At 42.2% G+C, this 20,199-nt stretch overlaps 1 protein-coding gene across 1 annotated transcript; it reads left to right on the top strand.

Annotated features, from left to right (window-relative positions):
* The first annotated feature begins 819 nt into the window (after positions 1-819).
* Positions 820-7,287, top strand: LOC146647264 (tripartite motif-containing protein 16-like). Its single transcript, XM_085387975.1, has 3 exons — positions 820-5,176; positions 6,207-6,468; positions 7,170-7,287. The coding sequence occupies exon 1, from the start codon at positions 1,747-1,749 to the stop codon at positions 3,418-3,420; it is 1,674 nt and encodes a 557-aa protein (XP_085244101.1). The 5' UTR covers positions 820-1,746; the 3' UTR covers positions 3,421-5,176; positions 6,207-6,468; positions 7,170-7,287.
* Positions 7,288-20,199: the final 12,912 nt, after the last annotated feature.

Raw genomic sequence — 20,199 nt, forward strand, 5'->3', positions numbered from 1 at the left:
TTATTTTCAGCTGTTACAGATAGGACAGACATGACTGGGGGATAAGAAAGAAAGAAAGAAAGAAAGAAAGAAAGAAAGAAAGAAAGAAAGAAAGAAAAGGGGAAGAGGGACAGTGAGAAAGGGCACTTAAAAAATATCTCCCAGGTCACCTGTTGAGAGAAGAAAATAAGAGAAAACAAGCAAAAAAGAGAGCAACATAATAACACAACACCATTGCAATAATCTAGCTAAGTGTAAATAACAGTAAATATTAAATACTGAATGTGATTGTGCAGCACGCAAGATTGACATCGCATAATGTGGTTTGAGGTAGCAGCCAAGAAAGGTGTAGCTTGTGTGTGTGAACACCTGTGTGGATGAGCGCTCTTCTATTCAAAAGGCTTCTCCATGTAACGATCTGCTAGAAGGTGTGGGGAGCCACAGCCTCGTCCCCCAGGGCATGAAGCAGGCATGGAGGAGATCCAGGCCCCAGACATCCAGAGGCCCCCAGAGTGCGAGCGCCCAAAGAGGACCACCGGAGGGGCAACCGTGCCACCTTCCTGGGAAGAGCTGAGGAGAGCCCCAGATGAGGGGTCACCCAACAGCCACAGAGCAGAAGCCAGAGGGGGCTGCAGTGACGTACACGCGGGCTCTGCAGGCAGCCAGCTGTGCCAGAGTGAATCGCCCCCGCAAGGGGCCCGACAGAGCCACGGGCACCAGGCCCCACCAAGCAGCCGTACCAGCAGTGAGCTGGTACAAACCTGAGCGTCCAGCCCTGGACACCAAGTATGCACCGATGTCTGAGTTCATCAACCAGGGAGTGTGGTGAGGGGAAATAGGCCTCCATACCTTGGAGGGCCTGAGATGTTCCAAGGGGGTGGAGTGTAAGACCCGAGCTGACATATAGACACAGACGAATAGGCGCACACAGACCTAAACATGCATTCCCACCCTCATGCACACATATACAAATACTCGGCGCTCATCCAACCTGGATACAGACACAAATGGACACTGTACATGTACTGTACAGCACGGCCCCTCCTGAGAACCCTCAATGTCTACATGCATTTAAAACTGAGAGGTGGGCACCGGCGCCAGAGGTGAGGTTGAATACAAAGACTGTCCTCTGGACACCGTATAACATGCCCGATCCCAAGGCCCTATATGTATGTGTTATGAGAGTGTGAGTAATGTGGATGTCTAGGTTGTGGAATAAAATCAGTCTGCTGATAAAACAGTGAGCACAGTGAGAAGATCTTCACTGAGCTGATCCATCTCATCTCATAAAATTGAGGCACAGGTGACCAGGAGGGGACAGAGGGGGAACGACCTTTTATTGCTTTTTTCTACAACAATTTCTTAGTTCAGCTGCAGTATTTGATATCCTGTAATGACTAAAATGATAATTTAAACTAATTTACATAAAAAGATTGTCTTTTAAATGTTAAGGTTATTTAACAACTTTAAAGGCTGAGCAGTGCTATTTTTAAATGAAAAACTCACAGGCTCACATGTTCCAGGATTGAATTAGTGTCTGATAACCCTCCCTCTTCCTGCTCTCTAACTCAGCACCTCCTCTCTGTCCACATGTTCCCTTGTTCCCTCCCCTTCTGATCTGCAGTTTGAAGATGGGTGCAACCAACATGTGGTGACGTATAAGAGCTGACAGATCCCATTCGCTACAGAAACCTATGTTGTTTAGATCAGAGCAGTTTCAGTTCTGAGGAAGTGAAACTCACACAGTCACTGACACTGTTGGGTGAAATGGCGCAGAAAAGTGTTCAGCTGGACCGAGAAACCTTCTCTTGTTCGATCTGTTTGGATCTACTGAAGGATCCGGTGACTCTTCCCTGTGGACACAGCTACTGCATGAAGTGTATTGAAAGCTTCTGGGATGAAGAGGAAAAGAAGAAAATCTACAGCTGCCCTCAGTGCAGACAGACTTTCACAGCGAGGCCTGTCCTGGTGAAAAACACCATGTTAGCAGTTTTAGTGGAGCAGCTGAAGAAGACTGGACTCCAAGCTGCTCCTGCTGATCACTGCTATGCTGGACCTGAAGATGTGGCCTGTGATGTCTGCACTGGAAGAAAAATCAAAGCAATGAAGTCCTGTTTAGTCTGTCTGGCATCTTACTGTGAGAAACACCTTCAGCCTCATTATGATGTGGCTCCATTAAAGAAACACAAGCTGGTGGAGCCCTCCAAGAAGCTCCAGGAGAACATCTGCTCTCGTCATGATGAGGTGATGAAGATGTTCTGCCGTACTGATCAGCAGAGTATCTGTTATCTCTGCTCTGTGGATGAACATAAAGGCCACGACACAGTCTCAGCTGCAGCAGAAAGGACTGAGAGGCAGAGAGAGCTGGAGGTGAGTCGACAAAACATCCAGCAGAGAATCCAGGACAGAGAGAAAGATGTGAAGCTGCTTCAACAGGAGGTGGAGGCCATCAATCAGTCTGCTGATCAAACAGTGGAGCACAGTGAGAAGATCTTCACTGAGCTGATCCATCTCATCCAGAAAAGAAGCTCTGATGTGAAGCAGCAGATCAGATCCCAGCAGGAAACTGAAGTGAGTCGAGTCAAAGAGCTTCAGGAGAAGCTGGAGCAGGAGATCACTGAGCTGAAGAGGAAAGATGCTGAGCTGAAGCAGCTCTCACACACAGAGGATCACATCCAGTTTCTACACAACTACCCCTCACTGTCAGCACTCAGTGAGTCTACAGACTCATCCAGCATCAATATCCGTCCTCTGAGCTACTTTGAGGATGTGACAGCAGCTGTGTCAGAGGTCAGAGATAAACTACAGGACATTCTGAGAGAGGAACGGACAAACATCTCACTGACAGTCACTGAAGTGGATGTTTTACTGTCACAACCAGAGCCAAAGACCAGAGCTGGATTCTTAAAATATTCATGTGAAATCACACTGGATCCAAACACAGCACACACATGGCTGTTATTATCAGAGGGGAACAGAAAAGCGCAAGCAGTGATTCAACAACAGTCTTATTCTGATCATCCAGACAGATTCACTAACAGGTGGCAGGTCCTGAGTAGAGAGAGTCTGACTGGACGTTGTTACTGGGAGGTGGAGTGGAGAGGGGGAGGAGTTTATGTAGCAGTCGCATACAAGAATATCAGCAGAAAAGGATTGGGTAATGAATGTGTTTTTGGATGTAATGACAAATCTTGGTCATTATATTGTTACAACAACAGTTTTACATTTTCGTACAACAACATCCAAACTCGTGTCTCAGGTCCTCGTTCCTCCAGAGTAGGAGTGTACCTGGATCACAGAGCAGGTATTTTGTCCTTCTACAGCGTCTCTGAAACCATGACTCTCCTCCACAGAGTCCAGACCACATTCACTCAGCCGCTCTATGCTGGACTGAGGCTTTACTGTTATGGAGCCACTGCTGAGTTGATTAAAGTGAAATAGACTGAAGTCTTTCATATTGTTGTAAGTTTAAATCTGTATTTTAGTTCCCTTTTAGTTTCTCTCCATCATTATTGTGGTATTTATGTGCTGCACATAAATCAGATGTCAGTCAAACATTATGGGCAGTACCTCGACATCTTCAACATGTTGTCTTGATGTTTTTACGTTTTATAGGTGGAGCTCTTTCCTGTGTCTGTTCAGCCATGGAGACTATCAATGCTTATGGATATTTTTATTTGAAAAATTTCTCCACATGACAACATAAACTTCTCTATCTTCTAAATGTTTACTGAATATTTTTCTTAGGTATTTGTATGTTGTTGTTTCTCTTCACTGATCTTAACAGAGAAGTCTACAGACCTTCCTTTATCACACAGATTTTATTCTCATTTGTACATTTATAAAGAAAACAATTAATTACAGAGCAATAAGAAATTTTAAGAAAGTGCACTATATCATAATTTATAGTAAAGTGTATTAAAGCATCGTTAGTTAGTCACTTATTTAGTTTGGAGCTGTATCATCTGACACTGTAGAAACATTTCCTCCAGCTTCAGCACAGAATGTTAAAAACAGAACTATTAATGAGAACAAACAGTAGGAACACAGTATCAGCAAACATCATGGCTTAAAATGGAGAGTAAAAATCTAAAAAGAAATAAACAAATTAGTAAAAAGGATTTCCTGTTGACATGTTATTGGTCCTATCTTGTCTGCAGCACCTCCAGGATGCTTCTTATATGTTTCTGGTTATTTTTGCACCAATTTTAGTTTTTGTCAGTAGGAAGTTCAAGTTCAACTCAGTGTGTTTGTTTGTTTTTTTTTTCAAACTGATACCTGACCTTGAACACCAAACATCTGTCAATAAAGCAATGATATAAAATGCTTATATTAGTACTGAAAAACTGCATATCCACTTTACAAATATAAATAATGATATAAATCCACAGCTGAACTGGAGGAGCAGCTGATCTAGTTCACTCATGTGTTTCTGGACTAAGAGTTGGAGCAAATACCTTATGATTCAGTGATGTTTGTTTTTGTTAAATATTTTGTAGATCCAAGAGTGAGTTTGACTCATGATGATGATGTTCCGAATTAAACAAAGTTGGTCACAAATTCTTCAAAGCTGTTTATTAAGAATATATTCACTTGGACTCATGAGACAGGCTTGTGATCCAAGGGAGCCATCAACTGGACAATTACTGACATGACAACAAAAAAGCTAAGTACAGAGGGGGGAACAGAGGTGAAAATACTTGCTTTAAAGGATTGTAATGTTTCCTTTTAAAATAAGTCTCTATGGTCAGACAAAGGGACAGAAACTCATAGCTTTCTACCAGCCCAATGACAAAACTATAAGTTGTTTTTTAACATCTACTTTTTCATCTATTTGGCAGTCACAGTGAAAAGTATAAACATTGGCACGCTTTGTCTTGTGATTCTGCTGTTCGTAAAAAATGACCATGCGCAAAGTACCAGACTTTAAGGCTTTGACTTGATGCCAATGGCCTGAGGAGGACAGTATTACCCTTGGACATGTGTAGTCTGCCGTCTACTCAATAGAAGAACAAGAAGCGCGGAAATGGCACAACTGTCTTCAGTTTCTGGGAGAGTTTAACAATGAGAGACTGATGATGCAGAAGAAATCTCCGTGGTTAAAAACATTAAAAACAGTCGTCCAGGATGATGAGATCCGCCACTGGCTCAGACTGCTGTATATCAGCCGGAGACCCGAGATGAAGTCACGCAGCAGGTATGTAAAACTGTGATGTTCTCAATGAACTAACACAGGAACGATCTGAGCTCAGTCTGTAAGCTAACAGGCTAAAATCAGAGAGCAGCTAATCAAACAAGTGCGTCCGTTTTTTTTAAAGGTAAACTTTTAACAATAGACTTTCATGAGACACATCAAAACCAAACAGGGAGGGAAAGCTTCGGTTTTCTGCACTGTGCCACAGTTCGCTGTCTGCTTCGGTTCACGACGCCTCACTCCGGGGCTACAGACAGTTCTCTGCCGCCTGTGGTGCTCCTCACCTCCGTCTGCACCCACAGACTTCCCGAGGTGGAGGCAGGCCGGCAGGGACTTTGAGAGATGGGCTTTACTTTTAAAAATACCCCTTAATCAGGGTCTAACTCACTAAAAGATGGCCACATGTCTCTCTCCAACTTAATCTCTTTCTTTTAAGTAATTGTTTTTCATTGAAATGAAATTAATTGTTCAATAAAATGATTACATTTATAATTGAATTAAAGTTAAATGAATCAAGGTGATTTTGACTTTGCTAGTTAACAGGAAGAGAAACAAACTTACACAGGATAAAATGAAATTTGGACCCAGCAGAAAAAGTCAGATCACAGACAAACAGAAACATTCCTCTTTGGCTAAAATAAAATGCAGATTATTGCTCATCTGCAGTTTTAATCATGGTGAATAATTTATGATTCAGCCAAGTAAGATTCTTCTGTGTGGAGGTTTTTCCCCTGTCAAAAGGCATTGACCATTACCTTCATCTAAACATGGAATTTAAGTCATGTAGTTGCCGTTGTTTGTTTTTAAAGAGGTCATAATATTTTTGTGATGGTAGAAATTTATCTTCAAAGTAATAGTTATAAAGTGAATTAATAAGACTTTCCAACAAAGAGAGGGAGTCACATGGTGCTTCTGAAACATTTGTACAAACCTCTCTCACATATGTGAGCAACATGCTCACAGTGTACAGCCCTGCTGACTGAGGCTGCACCTTTACCTGTCTAATCTTTTTCTTTTTACTTTGTTCCTCAAGTCCCACATCAACATGAAGTGTAAGGAGGAGGAAGATCTGGCTGGCCAGCAGGTCTGGAAGCAGGAGAGGAACTTCAATCTGGACCAGGAGGACACAGATCCCCCACAGATCAAAGAGGAACAGGAGGAACTCTGCATCAGTCAAGAGGGAGAACAGCTTGTAGTGAAACACGAGGATGAAGGCATCGTCGTCTGGAGCGGGGAAGAGCGGCTCAGACAGCTGCATAACATCTGGAAACCTGAGAAAGATTTACAGACCAGCGGTAAAACTGTAATCGCTTTTCTGAAGTGTTAACATTAATATTAAACCTACAGTTTGTATCAGTCAGATCTATTTAATGTGTATTCGTGAAAACATGACAGGGAGTTTTAAATGGACTGGTTCTTATATAGCGCTTTTCTACTCAATCTTGAGCACTCAAAGCGCTTTACAAAACTTGTGCATTCACCCACTCACTCCCATTCGCACAAGCACATTTTTCTTAGTGCTTTCTACCAACATTCAGACACACATTCCACAGATCAAAGAGCAACTTGAGGCAACTTGGAGTTAGTATCTTGCCCAAGGATATTTGAAATGCAGACTAGGTGAAGCCGGGAATCGAACCGATCAGTAGATGATCTGCTCTACCGCCTGAGCTACAGCCACCCCCAATAGTGAAGATTATTTTGAAAAATATCAAGATGTAGATCAGTTTCGAGATCAACTCCAAAATAGATCATCAGTCAGTCAGTAATAAGTGAGTTCTTTTTTGTTTGAAAGGTTTTTTTTACTCTTAATGTTGCTGAAAAATGTCAGAACTCAAGTTCTCATTTGCATCAGAGTGCACAAATAACTTCATTTTTACACACTTTTAATTTCACCTGCAAATGTGAGCAACATGCCCTCATTACAGACTTTAACTAAAACTTATTTTCTCAGAAGTGTTTTTCTATAATTACATTTTTTTTATTGTTCGTTTAGAAGCAATAGTGGAGAGACCGGCTGACTGCTGCAGAAGAAATCTGCTCTGAGGTTAACAGAACGTCTGATCGTCCAGTATGAGCTCAACCTTCAGCAGAGACTGCTGGATATCAGCCGGAAACCCGAGATAAAGTTACGCATAACAGGTAAAACTGCGATGGTCTCAGTGGACTAACACAAGAATACAACTCATGTAGGACCTGATCAGAGCTCAGCTTGTAGGCTAACATACTGAAATCAGGGAGCGGCTAATCACACAAGTGCGTCTCTTTTTTACGGTGAACTTTTAGCATTAAACAAACCTTGAGACCGAGAGAAAGTGCCTTTATAGAAGATTTATTTAGAAGATTAAGATAAAGGAGGCAGGGAGGGAAAGCTTCTGTTTTCTGCACTGTGCCACAGTTCGCTGTCTGCTTCGGCTCTCTGACCCTCACTCCGGGGCTACAGACAGTCCTCTGCCGCCTGTGGTGCTCCTCACGTCCGTCTGCACCCACAGGCTTCCCGAGGTGGAGGCAGGCCAGCAGGGACTTTGAGAGATGGGCTTTACTTTCAAAAATACCCCTTAATCAGGGTCTAACCCTACAAGACCATCGTGCCTCCCCCACCATCCTCACCTCATTTTAAAATGTATATTTTTCAACTGAATTATATTTGGGTTCAAGAAAATGATGAAGTTTTTAAAATAACTTTGTAATGTTCTAATAAACAGTCTTAACTCGAACTAAATCAGCTCAAATCTCACAGATGTCAGTGTTATTCACAAAGCATGGAAACATAGTTGTTAGTTTTGAATGCAGCCACAGCAGGCAAACTATGGCTGCATGCTCCAAAGAACAGGAGCACAGTAACTGAACACACTCTTAGCACACTTACATCTGATTTTGGGAACAGTTAACAGATCTGAACCTGATGACCTGAGAGGTTTAACTGGGTCAAAGGTCGAGAGCCAATTGAGAACTGTCCAGTTAAACCAACTAAATGATGAAACCTTTGATTTAAAATGTCATGATCAACAGTATCAAAGGCAGCAATGAGATCAAATAGAACTAAGACTGAAACTCTGAGTCCCTAATAATCTTCAGATCACTGATGACTTTAGTTGGGTTGATTCTGTGCAATGACTGGCTGTGAAACCTGACTGGTACTTATCTGCTATGGCACTGTGAGATTTTCAGTTTAATCTACAACAATGACAAACATTTACTTGCAGCGTGAAGCTGGCAGCAGCTACCTGAATGATTTGTACTCTGAACTTTCCTAATAAGAGTATCAGAGCTCGAGAGTAACTTACACTTTCATTTTTCACATTTGTACAGTTTAAATTTCACTCCCATATGAGGACATGCTCAGAGTGGACTATATTTGCTCAGATGTGTTTTCCTGTCATCACATTATTAACCTTTTTCCTCAGTGACCCTTTGTTCCTCAAGATCTCCCCCTAACATGAAGTGTGAGGAAGAGGAGGGCCTGTATGACCAGCAGGTCTCCAACCAGGAGAGGAACTCCAGTCTGGACCAGGAGGGCCCAGATCCTCCACAGATCAAAGAGGAAGAGGAGGAACTCTGCATCAGCGATGACGTAGAAAAGATTGTACTCAAACAGGAGGATGAAGGCCTCATCTGGACTGAAGAAGAGCAGCTCAGACAGCTGGATAACATCTGGAAACCTGAAATGAACTTACACAGCAGGGGTATGTAAAACCGTAATGGTCTTACCTAAAAATTAATATGACTTTAATTCATTCAATAAAGATATTTTGGAAACACATCAGAGTTCTTCAAGGCCAGTGTTTAAATAAACTCAGCTGATTGTTAGTCGAGGTTTTCTGAGAGCTTCGCTGCTTTTTATCCCCATATTTTAATCCTACTTTTAAATTTCCCCTTCTGTCTGATGTTTGTCTTATCATTTACATAAACATCTTTCCAACAGTAATTGGTGGACAAACTGTGATTGGTGCATAGAAATTTACTAACGTGTTAGAAGTGAGTGCATGAAATCTTATTTTAACAGTTTCCAGGTCTGGGTAAATGATATGATGATATTTCGGATGATATTTTGATTAAACTCTGTTGTAGAGTTGGAAATGGACAGCTGTAGACACCACTGCCGAGTAGTCATTCTTGTTATACTTCTATATTTATCTAAGACAAGTAATTTTGTCCATTTGTCACCTCAGCTTTCCCACAACAGCATGAATGTGAGGAGGAACTGGTTTTTGGGGACCAGGAGAGAAACTTCAGCCTCGACCAGGAGGATCCGGAGCTTCCACAGATAAAAGAGGAAGAGGAGGAACCTTGCACCAGTCAGGACGTAGATCAGCTTGTAGTGAAGCAGGAGACTGAAGGCATTATTATCTTCATGGTGGCTCCTACTTATGAGGAAAGTGAGCCAGAGCTGGACAGTGAACATCTCCTTTCTTCCAGCTCTCCTGAACCAGAGAGCAGAGATCAGCAAGACAACTTTCCTGTGTCAGAGAGTCAGCGTAAAACTGACACAAGTAAAAAGTTTGTGAAATGTGAGATTTCTGGAAAAACCTTTGAGTACAGATCCAAACTAACGAGACATATGAGGGTTCACACAGGTGAGAAGCCACATTCTTGCAGCACCTGCGGAAAAAGATTCAGCCTGATGATAAACTTGAAAACTCACATGAGAATCCACACAGGTGAGAAGCTTCATTCAGAGGATACAGTTACAAAGACACATGAGGATTCACACTAGTTAAAAGTGGGAGAACTGTCAGATGAAGCAGTCCACTGAGAAGCCAGATCAGAGCAGATCAGATGACCTCCTTCCTTAAAAAACTCTGTATTGTTTATTGTATGTAGGGGTGGGAGATATAGCCTCAAAATAATATTTCAAGAAACTTACATTTAAAAAAAATAATGTTGTTGGGGGAAAATTCTGTAAAAAACCCAGGAGAAATAAAGACACAATGAGACAAAGTTACTTTCTTTATCAAACGTGTACACGGGTGAGCTGCTAAGAACAACTCACGCCGTGTACAGAGGCTGGGCACTTTTTATAGGAAAGACAGTGAGAACAGGATAAGAAAATACAAAACAGATAAAATAAACAACTCCATATGTGGCGCTAGTCTCCTCAGCAGAGAGCTGGGAGAAAGCTGTGAGAGATAAAACAATCTAAAACAATATGTCCCAAAACAGTATGTCTTTGCTGAGAAAGTCTAAAAAGATAATTCTAAACTAATCTAACCATAGACAAAAGGGCATGCTTGCACATTTAAAAGAAGGTAAAGAAACATAGAATCATTTTTCCTGTAACATTCCCTCCTGTTTTAACTTATTTTAAATGTATACAACAATTGTCTGTGAAGGTTATTTATTAAGTATCTTAAGCAATTTTTTAATTTTCAAAATGTCAGCATAGCAGAAATGGAAATCATTTGGTCTAAAGAATAAAACAAAATAAAATAATAAAAAGAACAAAGAAAATCATAGTAAATGAAAATCATAGTAAATGAAATAACAAGTGGAATAAACAAGAAAAAATAATAAAACTAAACTACAAAAAATAAAGGATAAAAACCTTATATTTAAAACGAAAACTACAACAAATAAAAGGATGAAAACCTTATATTTAAAATGAAAACTACAAAAAATAAAAGGATGAAAACCTTATATTTTACCTGCATAAACTACTAATGTGTTAATCAGTGCATGATCACTTGACAAGTCATTTTTAATCACCACGTCATTCATTAGCAGTTATTACAAGTTCTCCTCTAACAGAATTGCAACGGGATGCTGTTCTTCTTGAGGCACGGCAACATAAGCAGTCATTGTAGTTGTTATCATCTTTGAAATCATTACTCTTAGACATGGCGGTGTAGCTGCTCCAGATGTGTGGTCAGTGACATATTTCTGCAGAATGGACAAATTCTGCAAAGCTTCATAAATGTCTCCTCCAGCTTTGTATCCATCAGGGATAAAAGTGCAATATGTTTCCCCGATCAGCTTACAAACTCCTCCTTGTGATGCTGTTAGCAGGTCTAGTGTCAGTGTGTTCTGCAGCACCATCGTTCTGATGGCCTTCTGTTCTCCTGCTAAAGCCGGTCCCAGGGTCTTTGTCAAAGTTGATGCGTCGTAGCAGAGCATATCGGTTGATCTCCACATGATCCCGCACCTCGGCAGCTCCAATGCCGGGGATCAAGCTCTGTAAGAATTTCACTCCTCCTCAGATGCGAAACTCTGGTTCCTTTACTGCTTGGTGCCGTCCGTGCACATCCTGTCTGGTACTGAGTCTTTGTTTGTAGTGGCATCCGGTAGATAGGTGAGTAGGCAGCTCCCCCACTGCCCGCGATCCATTGTTCATCACACATACTGGCAGTTGCGCTGCGTTCAGCTTGTTCAGTAGAATTACATCAGGCAGTGGGTCTGAGACTTGGGGCCAGGTCAGTAGGTAGGTCTGTGCGGAACAGTTCACATTTGTGGGTGATGATGACCTCCAGGTTGCTTTTGCTGGGATGCTGTAGTTGGCCTTGGACCAAAGAGTACCGTAGCATGTGTTGCCAGGCCCAACAGGCACCAACTGCGATCTTCAGGTATGCTGTACGGCCACAGGCCAGACGTCTGCGAGGATAGGGGCATATGGGTACATGCATAGCAGTCAGTTTTATTATTCCAGTGAGCTGTAGTGTTCATAAACTGCCACCAAAAGTTAGTGGCGTAGCCATGGGGAAACTTGGTGTACTGTCCTTTGTCATACAGTGTCTGCCTTTTCTTCATATAGCGTGACTTGTTGTCCCTCACGGAAGCAAAGATGAGGAGCCCGGCCATGGTCAGGGCCGCTGCAGTTATTAAGAGCCACCACCTCATGACGACGGGACACACCCTCCTGTCGCGAGTAGACCCCCCGGCCAGGAAAGCTGACCCCTCCACCGGGCGAGATCACAACAAGTGGGCAAGCCTGCTGTCAGCTGTGTTTAGATGGCTTCACTGACTCGCCTGCAGTGACTCTGATGGATCCAGGATGGTCGTTCCGCAATTTTGCAAGCGGTGGGTGTAGTGAGGAGGACTTGGTATGGCCCCTCCCACCTGGGTGTGCTCCAGTTTTTCCTTTGGAGCACCTTGATCAGAACCCAGTCACCGGGCTTTAGTCTGCAAGACACTGGAGAAACATCATCAGGTTGTTGATTATGTACAATGATCTCTTTGTTTTCTAACAGCTTAGACATCCATTCTGCTAATGTGTTTTCTCTGATTGCTTTGTCTATTGGTTGACTGGTGATCGGCAGTGGGAACGGCCTGCCATGAATGATTCAAATGGAGTTAGTTTATGGGAGCCTTGCGTTAAGCGCATCCACATTTTCACTAAACCCAAACATTCAGGCCACGGCCTTCCTGTTTCTGCCATGCATTTCCTGAGCCTTTGTTTTATAGTGCCGTTAGTTCTCTCTACAAGGCCTGCGCTCTGAGGGTGATAAGCACAGTGGTGTTTTATGCTGAAACCGAGTGCTTCAGAGACCTTAGTGATGACATCATTTACAAAATGAGTGCCGTTGTCTGACCGTATCAAAGCTGGGATGCCATATGTGGGTATGAAGTGATTGCACAGGCACTTTGCTACTGAAATTGCATCTGCCTTTTTCACTGGATAGATTTCCGGCCATTTTGAGAATACGTCTATAACCACTAGGGCGTATTTCGACCCTTGACATTCGCTTAGTTCAATAAAATCCATATGAATTGTGTGAAAAGGATAAGGTGGAGTGGGAAAACGGCCTCTTTTTGGTCTCAGGTTTCCCTGAGCATTATATTTTTGACACGTCATGCACGTTCTGACAAATTGTTTTGCTGAAGTTTCAAAATTTACAGTGTAGAAATGAGAGTTGACAATACAGGTCATTCCCCCCGATGACAAATGCGTATAGCCATGAGTCACTAATGCCGGCATCTTGTGGAGAGATTTTGGCAGCACTGGCTTGCCATAACACATCATTAAGTCGTTTGTCAGAACTGCACCGTGTTTTAGCCATTATGCCTGCTCTGCTGTGCTTGCTGCTTTTTGTTCATTTTTCAACACATCCAGTGGAATCTGATGTGTGTTTACTGCCATCAATGTGATGTTTGTCTTTTGTGCCGCCTGTTTTGCTGCTCTGTCAGCAAAGTTATTGCCTGTAGCAATGAAAGAGGCGTTGTAAGAGGTTGGCATGCTGAACTGGTTTTCCGGTTGGTGTAATCATTCCTCTGGTTTTCCAGATTTTTTGCAAAATGATGCACAGCAGAGAAAACATACTGGCTGTCTATATAAATGGTTATTTGTTTATCTTTGTGTATTTCACATGCGCAAATCACAGCTGACAGCTCAGCGCTCTGTGCAGAATATGAAGAAGAAAGTGGTTTTGCTTCTATTATTTTACTATCTGTGGTTACTGCGTAACCTACACAATTTCGGCCTGTGCTGTAAGGTCAAATGCTGTTCTCCTAGCTTCCACACTTGCTGATCATAAGGTGGATCTGGGCCTGGAGTTTGTTTAAATCTCAGAATGTTGTGATACTCGGTCGGTTTCTGGAAAGTGGATGTGGCGGGTGTCATTTAGCATGCACTCAGGTGTAATACCAGAAAAGAATGGCATGACTGCTATCTTAAGTTTTGTCAGAGCGTCTCTACCTAGCAAATTTACTGGACACGACGGGTCATATATGCATTTAATAAAGCACCTGCGGCCACTTGCTGTATGTACTAGTTCTAAAGGGGCAGTTAATTGTTGTACAGTTGTGTGGCCTGAAGCTGACTTTACAACTAATTTGTCCTTTGAAAACTGTCAGTTTAAGTGGCTGCCTCAAAACTGTTTTGCATTATTTCTCTGTGGCCTACTCCTACAATCTCGTGTGAAGTGACCTTCCTCTCCACGGTTCTAGCAGGCGTTGTCTCTATGTTATCTGCTGTTTCTGCGTGGCTGTCTGCAGCCTTGGTGTTTGTGACTTTGCTCGCCTCTCTGTTCCTGATAGCCACCTGCGAATTAGTGTTTTAGTCTGTTGTCAACACGTCAGCCTTATTTCTAAGTTACAGAATGCTTCTTCTCCTTTTTTTTTTGGTTTGGGAGAATAGATGCAACACTACATTTTCACTTAAGGCAGTTTTAGATAATTTCTAGTTCTTCAAACAATTCATGGATCTCACACATTTCAAACTTTCAAGTTAGGGTTGTTTCCCATTTATACATATATATATTTAACTTTGCATTGCTCACAGCTCATAGCTCACAGCTCTAAACCTAGGCATTTTTCAATCATATGCCTAATCACTATGTGTCACTGTGATTCTCAAGTATTGTCACAAGTTCGTTTAAATTCGTTTCCAAAACCAACAAAATAATCAAACAAAAACAAAAAACATAAACGTGTCAGGACACAAAAGAAAAAAGAAAAATGCTGCCATCCGAACAAGGCAGAAGTCTGCATATGTTGGCTTGTAATAGCATGCAGCTTGTAACATGGTAGACTAATGTGCCTGTGTTAATTCAGCTCCATATTATTGTGTGAAGTTGCACTGGGTTGGGAGTGGTTTTGTGTGTGTCACATTTTTGGTGAGCCAATGGCTGGAATGAGGTTGGACTAATTAGAGGCAGGTGTACTTGATTGCACTGATACACTGGTCTACATATAGCCCACACTACAAACACTGCTGTGTTGTTTTGTCTCTCTGTGCAGGTATGTAATGTGATGAAATCAGATATGTTTGGGATGGATGGGTTTTGCGCTATGAATTTTATATTAAGTGTGTCGTTTTGTCTCTCTGTGCAGTCCAGGGCCTATTATATGCCACAGCCTAAAGGCAGCAGAGTTGCAGAGGCTTGAGTGACCACTGACTATATGCTTGCAGGGTGGTGGGTCTCCAAGGACAACTTCTAACCCTGTTAAAGGCAACATGTGGAGTGCAACTTGGCCGTGTGGCATAGCTGGCTCTGGCCTTGGGACTGTGTGTTTTTATACAATTCTTAAGTGGGACACTGGACTGTTTTATCTTTTATCTCTTGCTATATTTTTTGTCAACAAATTATCTTTTAGAATTTTATTGACTGTCATCTTTTTGCCCACGACTGAGACGGTTGGTCAGTCCTAGAGTCTTTCTTTGGGTGTGTTACAGCAGCTTCTGCTCTAAAAGAAACAAATAAATAAAAAGAAAAGAAAATGTGTAACATGCTCATCAGCTTAGCAGTGTCTACATATTTAATTCAGCTTCTCAATCCTGTAGTTTTAGCTGTTGTCTACAGGGTTTTGCTTATTGGTTGTTATTATAGGTGTGCTCTATATCTCAGCAATGTGTCATTCTAGGATGATAGGTTTCAAGCTGGTCAAGTGCCTCTATGCACTTCATTAGTTTAGTTATTCTCTGTATTGTCTTCATCTCACATGTCATTACACTGAGTTTCAGCAAACTTTAAGCTTGATGCAGACTACTGCTTAACAATTATCCACCTCACATCATAACCGATTAAGGTGCCTCTTCATATTAATATTATGTCATTGTTAATATTATCCTCTTTGTCTTATATGACAGCAATAGCATATTATAATATTTTATCAGTGTGTACCACTATACTACTACTGAGCCAATTTGATAGTTAGGATCATCTTATTCAGCAAACAGATAATTTAGAATTCATCCAATCTGCGGTCACATTTGTTCTCTCTGTTGCATGGCGGACCAGGCAGTTCTATTATAATATATTATTTATATTTTATTTTGTATCCATCAAGGGCTTCAGATGACCTGCAGAATCATCCTTTTCCCAGGGTGGAGACAGTTACTTTTTCACACACTGTCCTTGGCTGAACAGTGACACAGCCTTAATATACTTTATTTATGTTATTAACATATTTTCGTGTGAATTATTTGCTTTATATTCATTTTATACATGCTGGGCATGGTCATCATGCCAACTGTGTTTCATTGTTAATATCACTTTACAGGTTGTTATCCTTGCTATTATTAATTTCAAATACTCTAAAGATAATTTCTACTGTAACTTTCCCTTTGTTCATCTTTATTTCGTACTTTTTATATTTATATCTACTCAGTGGGGTCTGTTTTCAACCCTTTTAAACTACTACAAAACTACTGTGATCTCTAGTTTTCACTTAATAAGGGATTATTATGTTCTTCCTGATATGGGTGTTGCTGCAGATGCGGCTGCAGGAGTGAGTGATGGTTTACTAAAAGGATTGTGGGAACTGCACAGTGTCTCATCTTCTGGTTTTACTAAACTGGCAGTTGAGTTCTGTTCTTCTGACTGTTTATATTTTGTTTTCTTAAATCTCTCAGTTTACAGACACTGTTTTTGTCCGGCGTCTGGACTTTTTTCTCACCACTGCTCGTCAGCAGGAGTGAGTTTTAATTTCACTTGCTTGATTACCCATCTTATTTATGTGTTTACTTATTTTTGTTTAAGTAATATATACACAATACAGCTGCTATCACCTTCGCTGGTACAACTACACATGTTTCTCAACTACACATGTTTCTTTTCCAAATATTTATTTATAAGTGACTTATGTATGTATGTATGTATGTATATATATGTATATATTGTACTATTCTTAGTTAGCGTATTGTCTGTCTTGTCTTAATGTTGGTTTAAAATGGAGCACTGTAACAAAAAATAATTTCCCCCAGGGATCAATAAAGTATTCTGATTCTGATTCTGATTAGAGACGAGAGTGGTTGCTCACACGCCCTTCTACTTTCGGACTATTTCCAAAAGCGGTGTGAACTTTACGAGACGGAACTCGACCGTTCTCTCAACTCACCAGCACGTCAGTGAATAGCAGTAAAAGAAAAACACAGTAGGAGCAGCTCAGTCTCTTATTGGACCGTGAAAATTCAGCTTGCTCCATTAATTAAAACAATACACACACACACATTCACATTCACAGCTTCGACGCGCGCGCGACCAGAACCCTTATGATAAGGGGAGCTCCCAGAGCTACTTACTCCCTAGACCCAGCTGGGGGAGCTACCCAGAGCTCCAAAGCTACCAGTCGACGAGCTCCCAGAGCTACCAGTCGACGAGCTCCCAGAGCTACCAGTCGACGAGCTACTTCCGCTATTTTAAATTCCCTGAATTCAAAATGCGCTTTTACGCAAGATTGTGTCAGTGTGTCTGTATCTACCTGGTCAGTGTCGCCGGGTCTGGTCCACCTCGATCGGGTCCCACCACCGTGGGTCGCTTTCTAAGACGTTGGCCAAGACCCGAATTTAAACGCTCTTGGACTTTTATCACACACCTGGTGTGTGAGCTGTCGACAGACGAACAACGTGGACTGGTCACGGAGATGGGACACGATGGAGGCGCTCCGGCTGTCGAAGGACCAAGAAATGTTGGGGGAAAACTCTGTAAAAAACCCAGGAGAAATAAAGACACAATGAGACAAAGTTACTTTCTTTATCAAACGTGTACACGGGTGAGCTGCTAAGAACAACTCACAACGTGTACAGAGGCTGGGCACTTTTTATAGGAAAGACAGTGAGAACAGGATAAGAAAATACAAAACAGATAAAATAAACAACTCCATATGTGGCGCTAGTCTCGTCAGCAGAGAGCTGGGAGAAAGCTGTGAGAGATAAAACAATCTAAAACAATATGTCCCAAAACAGTATGTCTTTGCTGAGAAAGTCTAAAAAGATAATTCTAAACTAATCTAACCATAGACAAAAGGGCATGCTTGCACATTTAAAAGAAGGTAAAGAAACATAGAATCATTTTTCCTGTAACAAATGTACATTTTATCAGCTCGGCAGGCAGCAGCATTTATACAGTGGGGCAAAAAAGTATTTAGTCAGCCACCGATTGTGCAAGTTCCCCCACTTAAAATGATGACAGAGGTCAGTAATCTGCACCAGAGGTACACTTCAACTGTGAGAGACAGAATGTGAAAAAAAAATCCATGAATCCACATGGTAGGATTTGTAAAGAATTTATTCGTAAATCAGGGTGGAAAATAAGTATTTGGTCACCTCAAACAAGGAAAATCTCTGGCTCTCACAGACCTGTAACGTCTTCTGTAAGAAGCTTTTCTGTCCCCCACTCGTTACCTGTATGAATGGCACCTGTTTGAACTCATCATCTGTATAAAAGACACCTGTCCACAGCCTCAAACAGTCAGACTCCAAACTCCGCCATGGCCAAGACCAAAGAGCTCTCAAAGGACACCAGGAACAGGATTGTAGACCTGCACCAGACTGGGGAGAGTGAATCTACAATAGGTGAGCAGCTTGGTGTGAAAAAATCAACTGTGGGAGCAATCATCAGAAAATGGAAGACATACAAGACCACTGATAATCTCCCTCGATCTGGGGCTCCACGCAAGATCTCATCCCGTGGGGTCAAAATGATCATGAGAACGGTGAGCAAAGATCCCAGAACCACACGGGGGGACCTGATGAATGACCTGCAGAGAGCTGGGACCACAGTAACAAAGGTCACCATCAGTAACACACTACAACGGCAGGGAATCAAATCCCGCAGTGCCAGACGTGTTCCGCTGCTGAAGCCAGTGCATGTCCAGGCCCGTCTGAAGTTTGCCAGAGAGCACATGGATGATACAGCAGAGGATTGGGAGAATGTCATGTGGTCAGATGAAACCAAAGTAGAACTTTTTGGTATAAACTCAACTCGTCGTGTTTGGAGGAAGAAGAATACTGAGTTGCATCCCAAGAACACCATACCTACTGTGAAGCATGGGGGTGGAAACATCATGCTATGGGGCTGTTTTTCTGCCAAGGGGACAGGACGACTGATCCGTGTTAAGGACAGAATGAATGGGGCCATGTATCGTGAGATTTTGAGCCAAAACCTCCTTCCATCAGTGAGAACTTTGAAGATGAAACGAGGCTGGGTCTTCCAACATGACAATGATCTAAAACACACCGCCCGGGCAACAAAGGAGTGGCTCCGTAAGAAGCATTTGAAAGTCCTGGAGTGGCCTAGCCAGTCTCCAGACCTCAACCCCATAGAAAATCTGTGGCGGGAGTTGAAAGTCCGTGTTGCTCGGCGACAGCCCCAAAACATCACTGCTCTCGAGAAGATCTGCATGGAGGAATGGGCCAAAATACCAGCTACTGTGTGTGCAAACCTGGTAAAGACCTATAGTAAACGTTTGACCTCTGTTATTGCCAACAAAGGTTATGTTACAAAGTATTGAGTTGTATTTTTGTTATTGACCAAATACTTATTTTCCACCCTGATTTACGAATAAATTCTTTACAAATCCTACCATGTGAATTCATGGATTTTTTTTTTTCACATTCTGTCTCTCACAGTTGAAGTGTACCTCTGGTGCAAATTACTGACCTCTGTCATCATTTTAAGTGGGGGAACTTGCACAATCGGTGGCTGACTAAATACTTTTTTGCCCCACTGTATTTATTTTAATTTATTTTCAGTTGTTACAGATAGGACAGACATGACTGGGGGATAGGAAGGAAGGAAAGAAAGAAAGAAAGAAAAGGGGAAGAGGGACAGTGAGAAAGGGCACTTAAAAAATATCTCCCAGGTCACCTGTTGAGAGAAGAAAATAAGAGAAAACAAGCAAAAAAGAGAGCAACATAATAACACAACACCATTGCAATAATCTAGCTAAGTGTAAATAACAGTAAATATTAAATACTGAATGTGATTGTGCAGCACGCAAGATTGACATCGCACAATGTGGTTTGAGGTAGCAGCCAAGAAAGGTGTAGCTTGTGTGTGTGAACACCTGTGTGGATGAGTGCTCGTCTATTCAAAAGGCTTCTCCATGTAACGATCTGCTGGTGTGGGGAGCCACAGCCTCGTCCCCCAGGGCATGAAGCAGGCATGGAGGAGATCCAGGCCCCAGACATCCAGAGGCCCCCAGAGTGCGAGCGCCCAAAGAGGACCACCGGAGGGGCAACCGTGCCACCTTCCTGGGAAGAGCTGAGGAGAGCCCCAGATGAGGGGTCACCCAACAGCCACAGAGCAGAAGACAGAGGGGGCTGCAGTGACGTACACGCGGGCTCTGCCGGCAGTCAGCTGTGCCAGAGT

The sequence above is a fragment of the Rhamphochromis longiceps genome, linkage group LG18 (assembly GCF_057381845.1).
Source record: "Rhamphochromis longiceps isolate RC_006_pf linkage group LG18, R_longiceps_female_GT1.1, whole genome shotgun sequence".
Taxonomy (NCBI): domain Eukaryota; kingdom Metazoa; phylum Chordata; class Actinopteri; order Cichliformes; family Cichlidae; genus Rhamphochromis; species Rhamphochromis longiceps.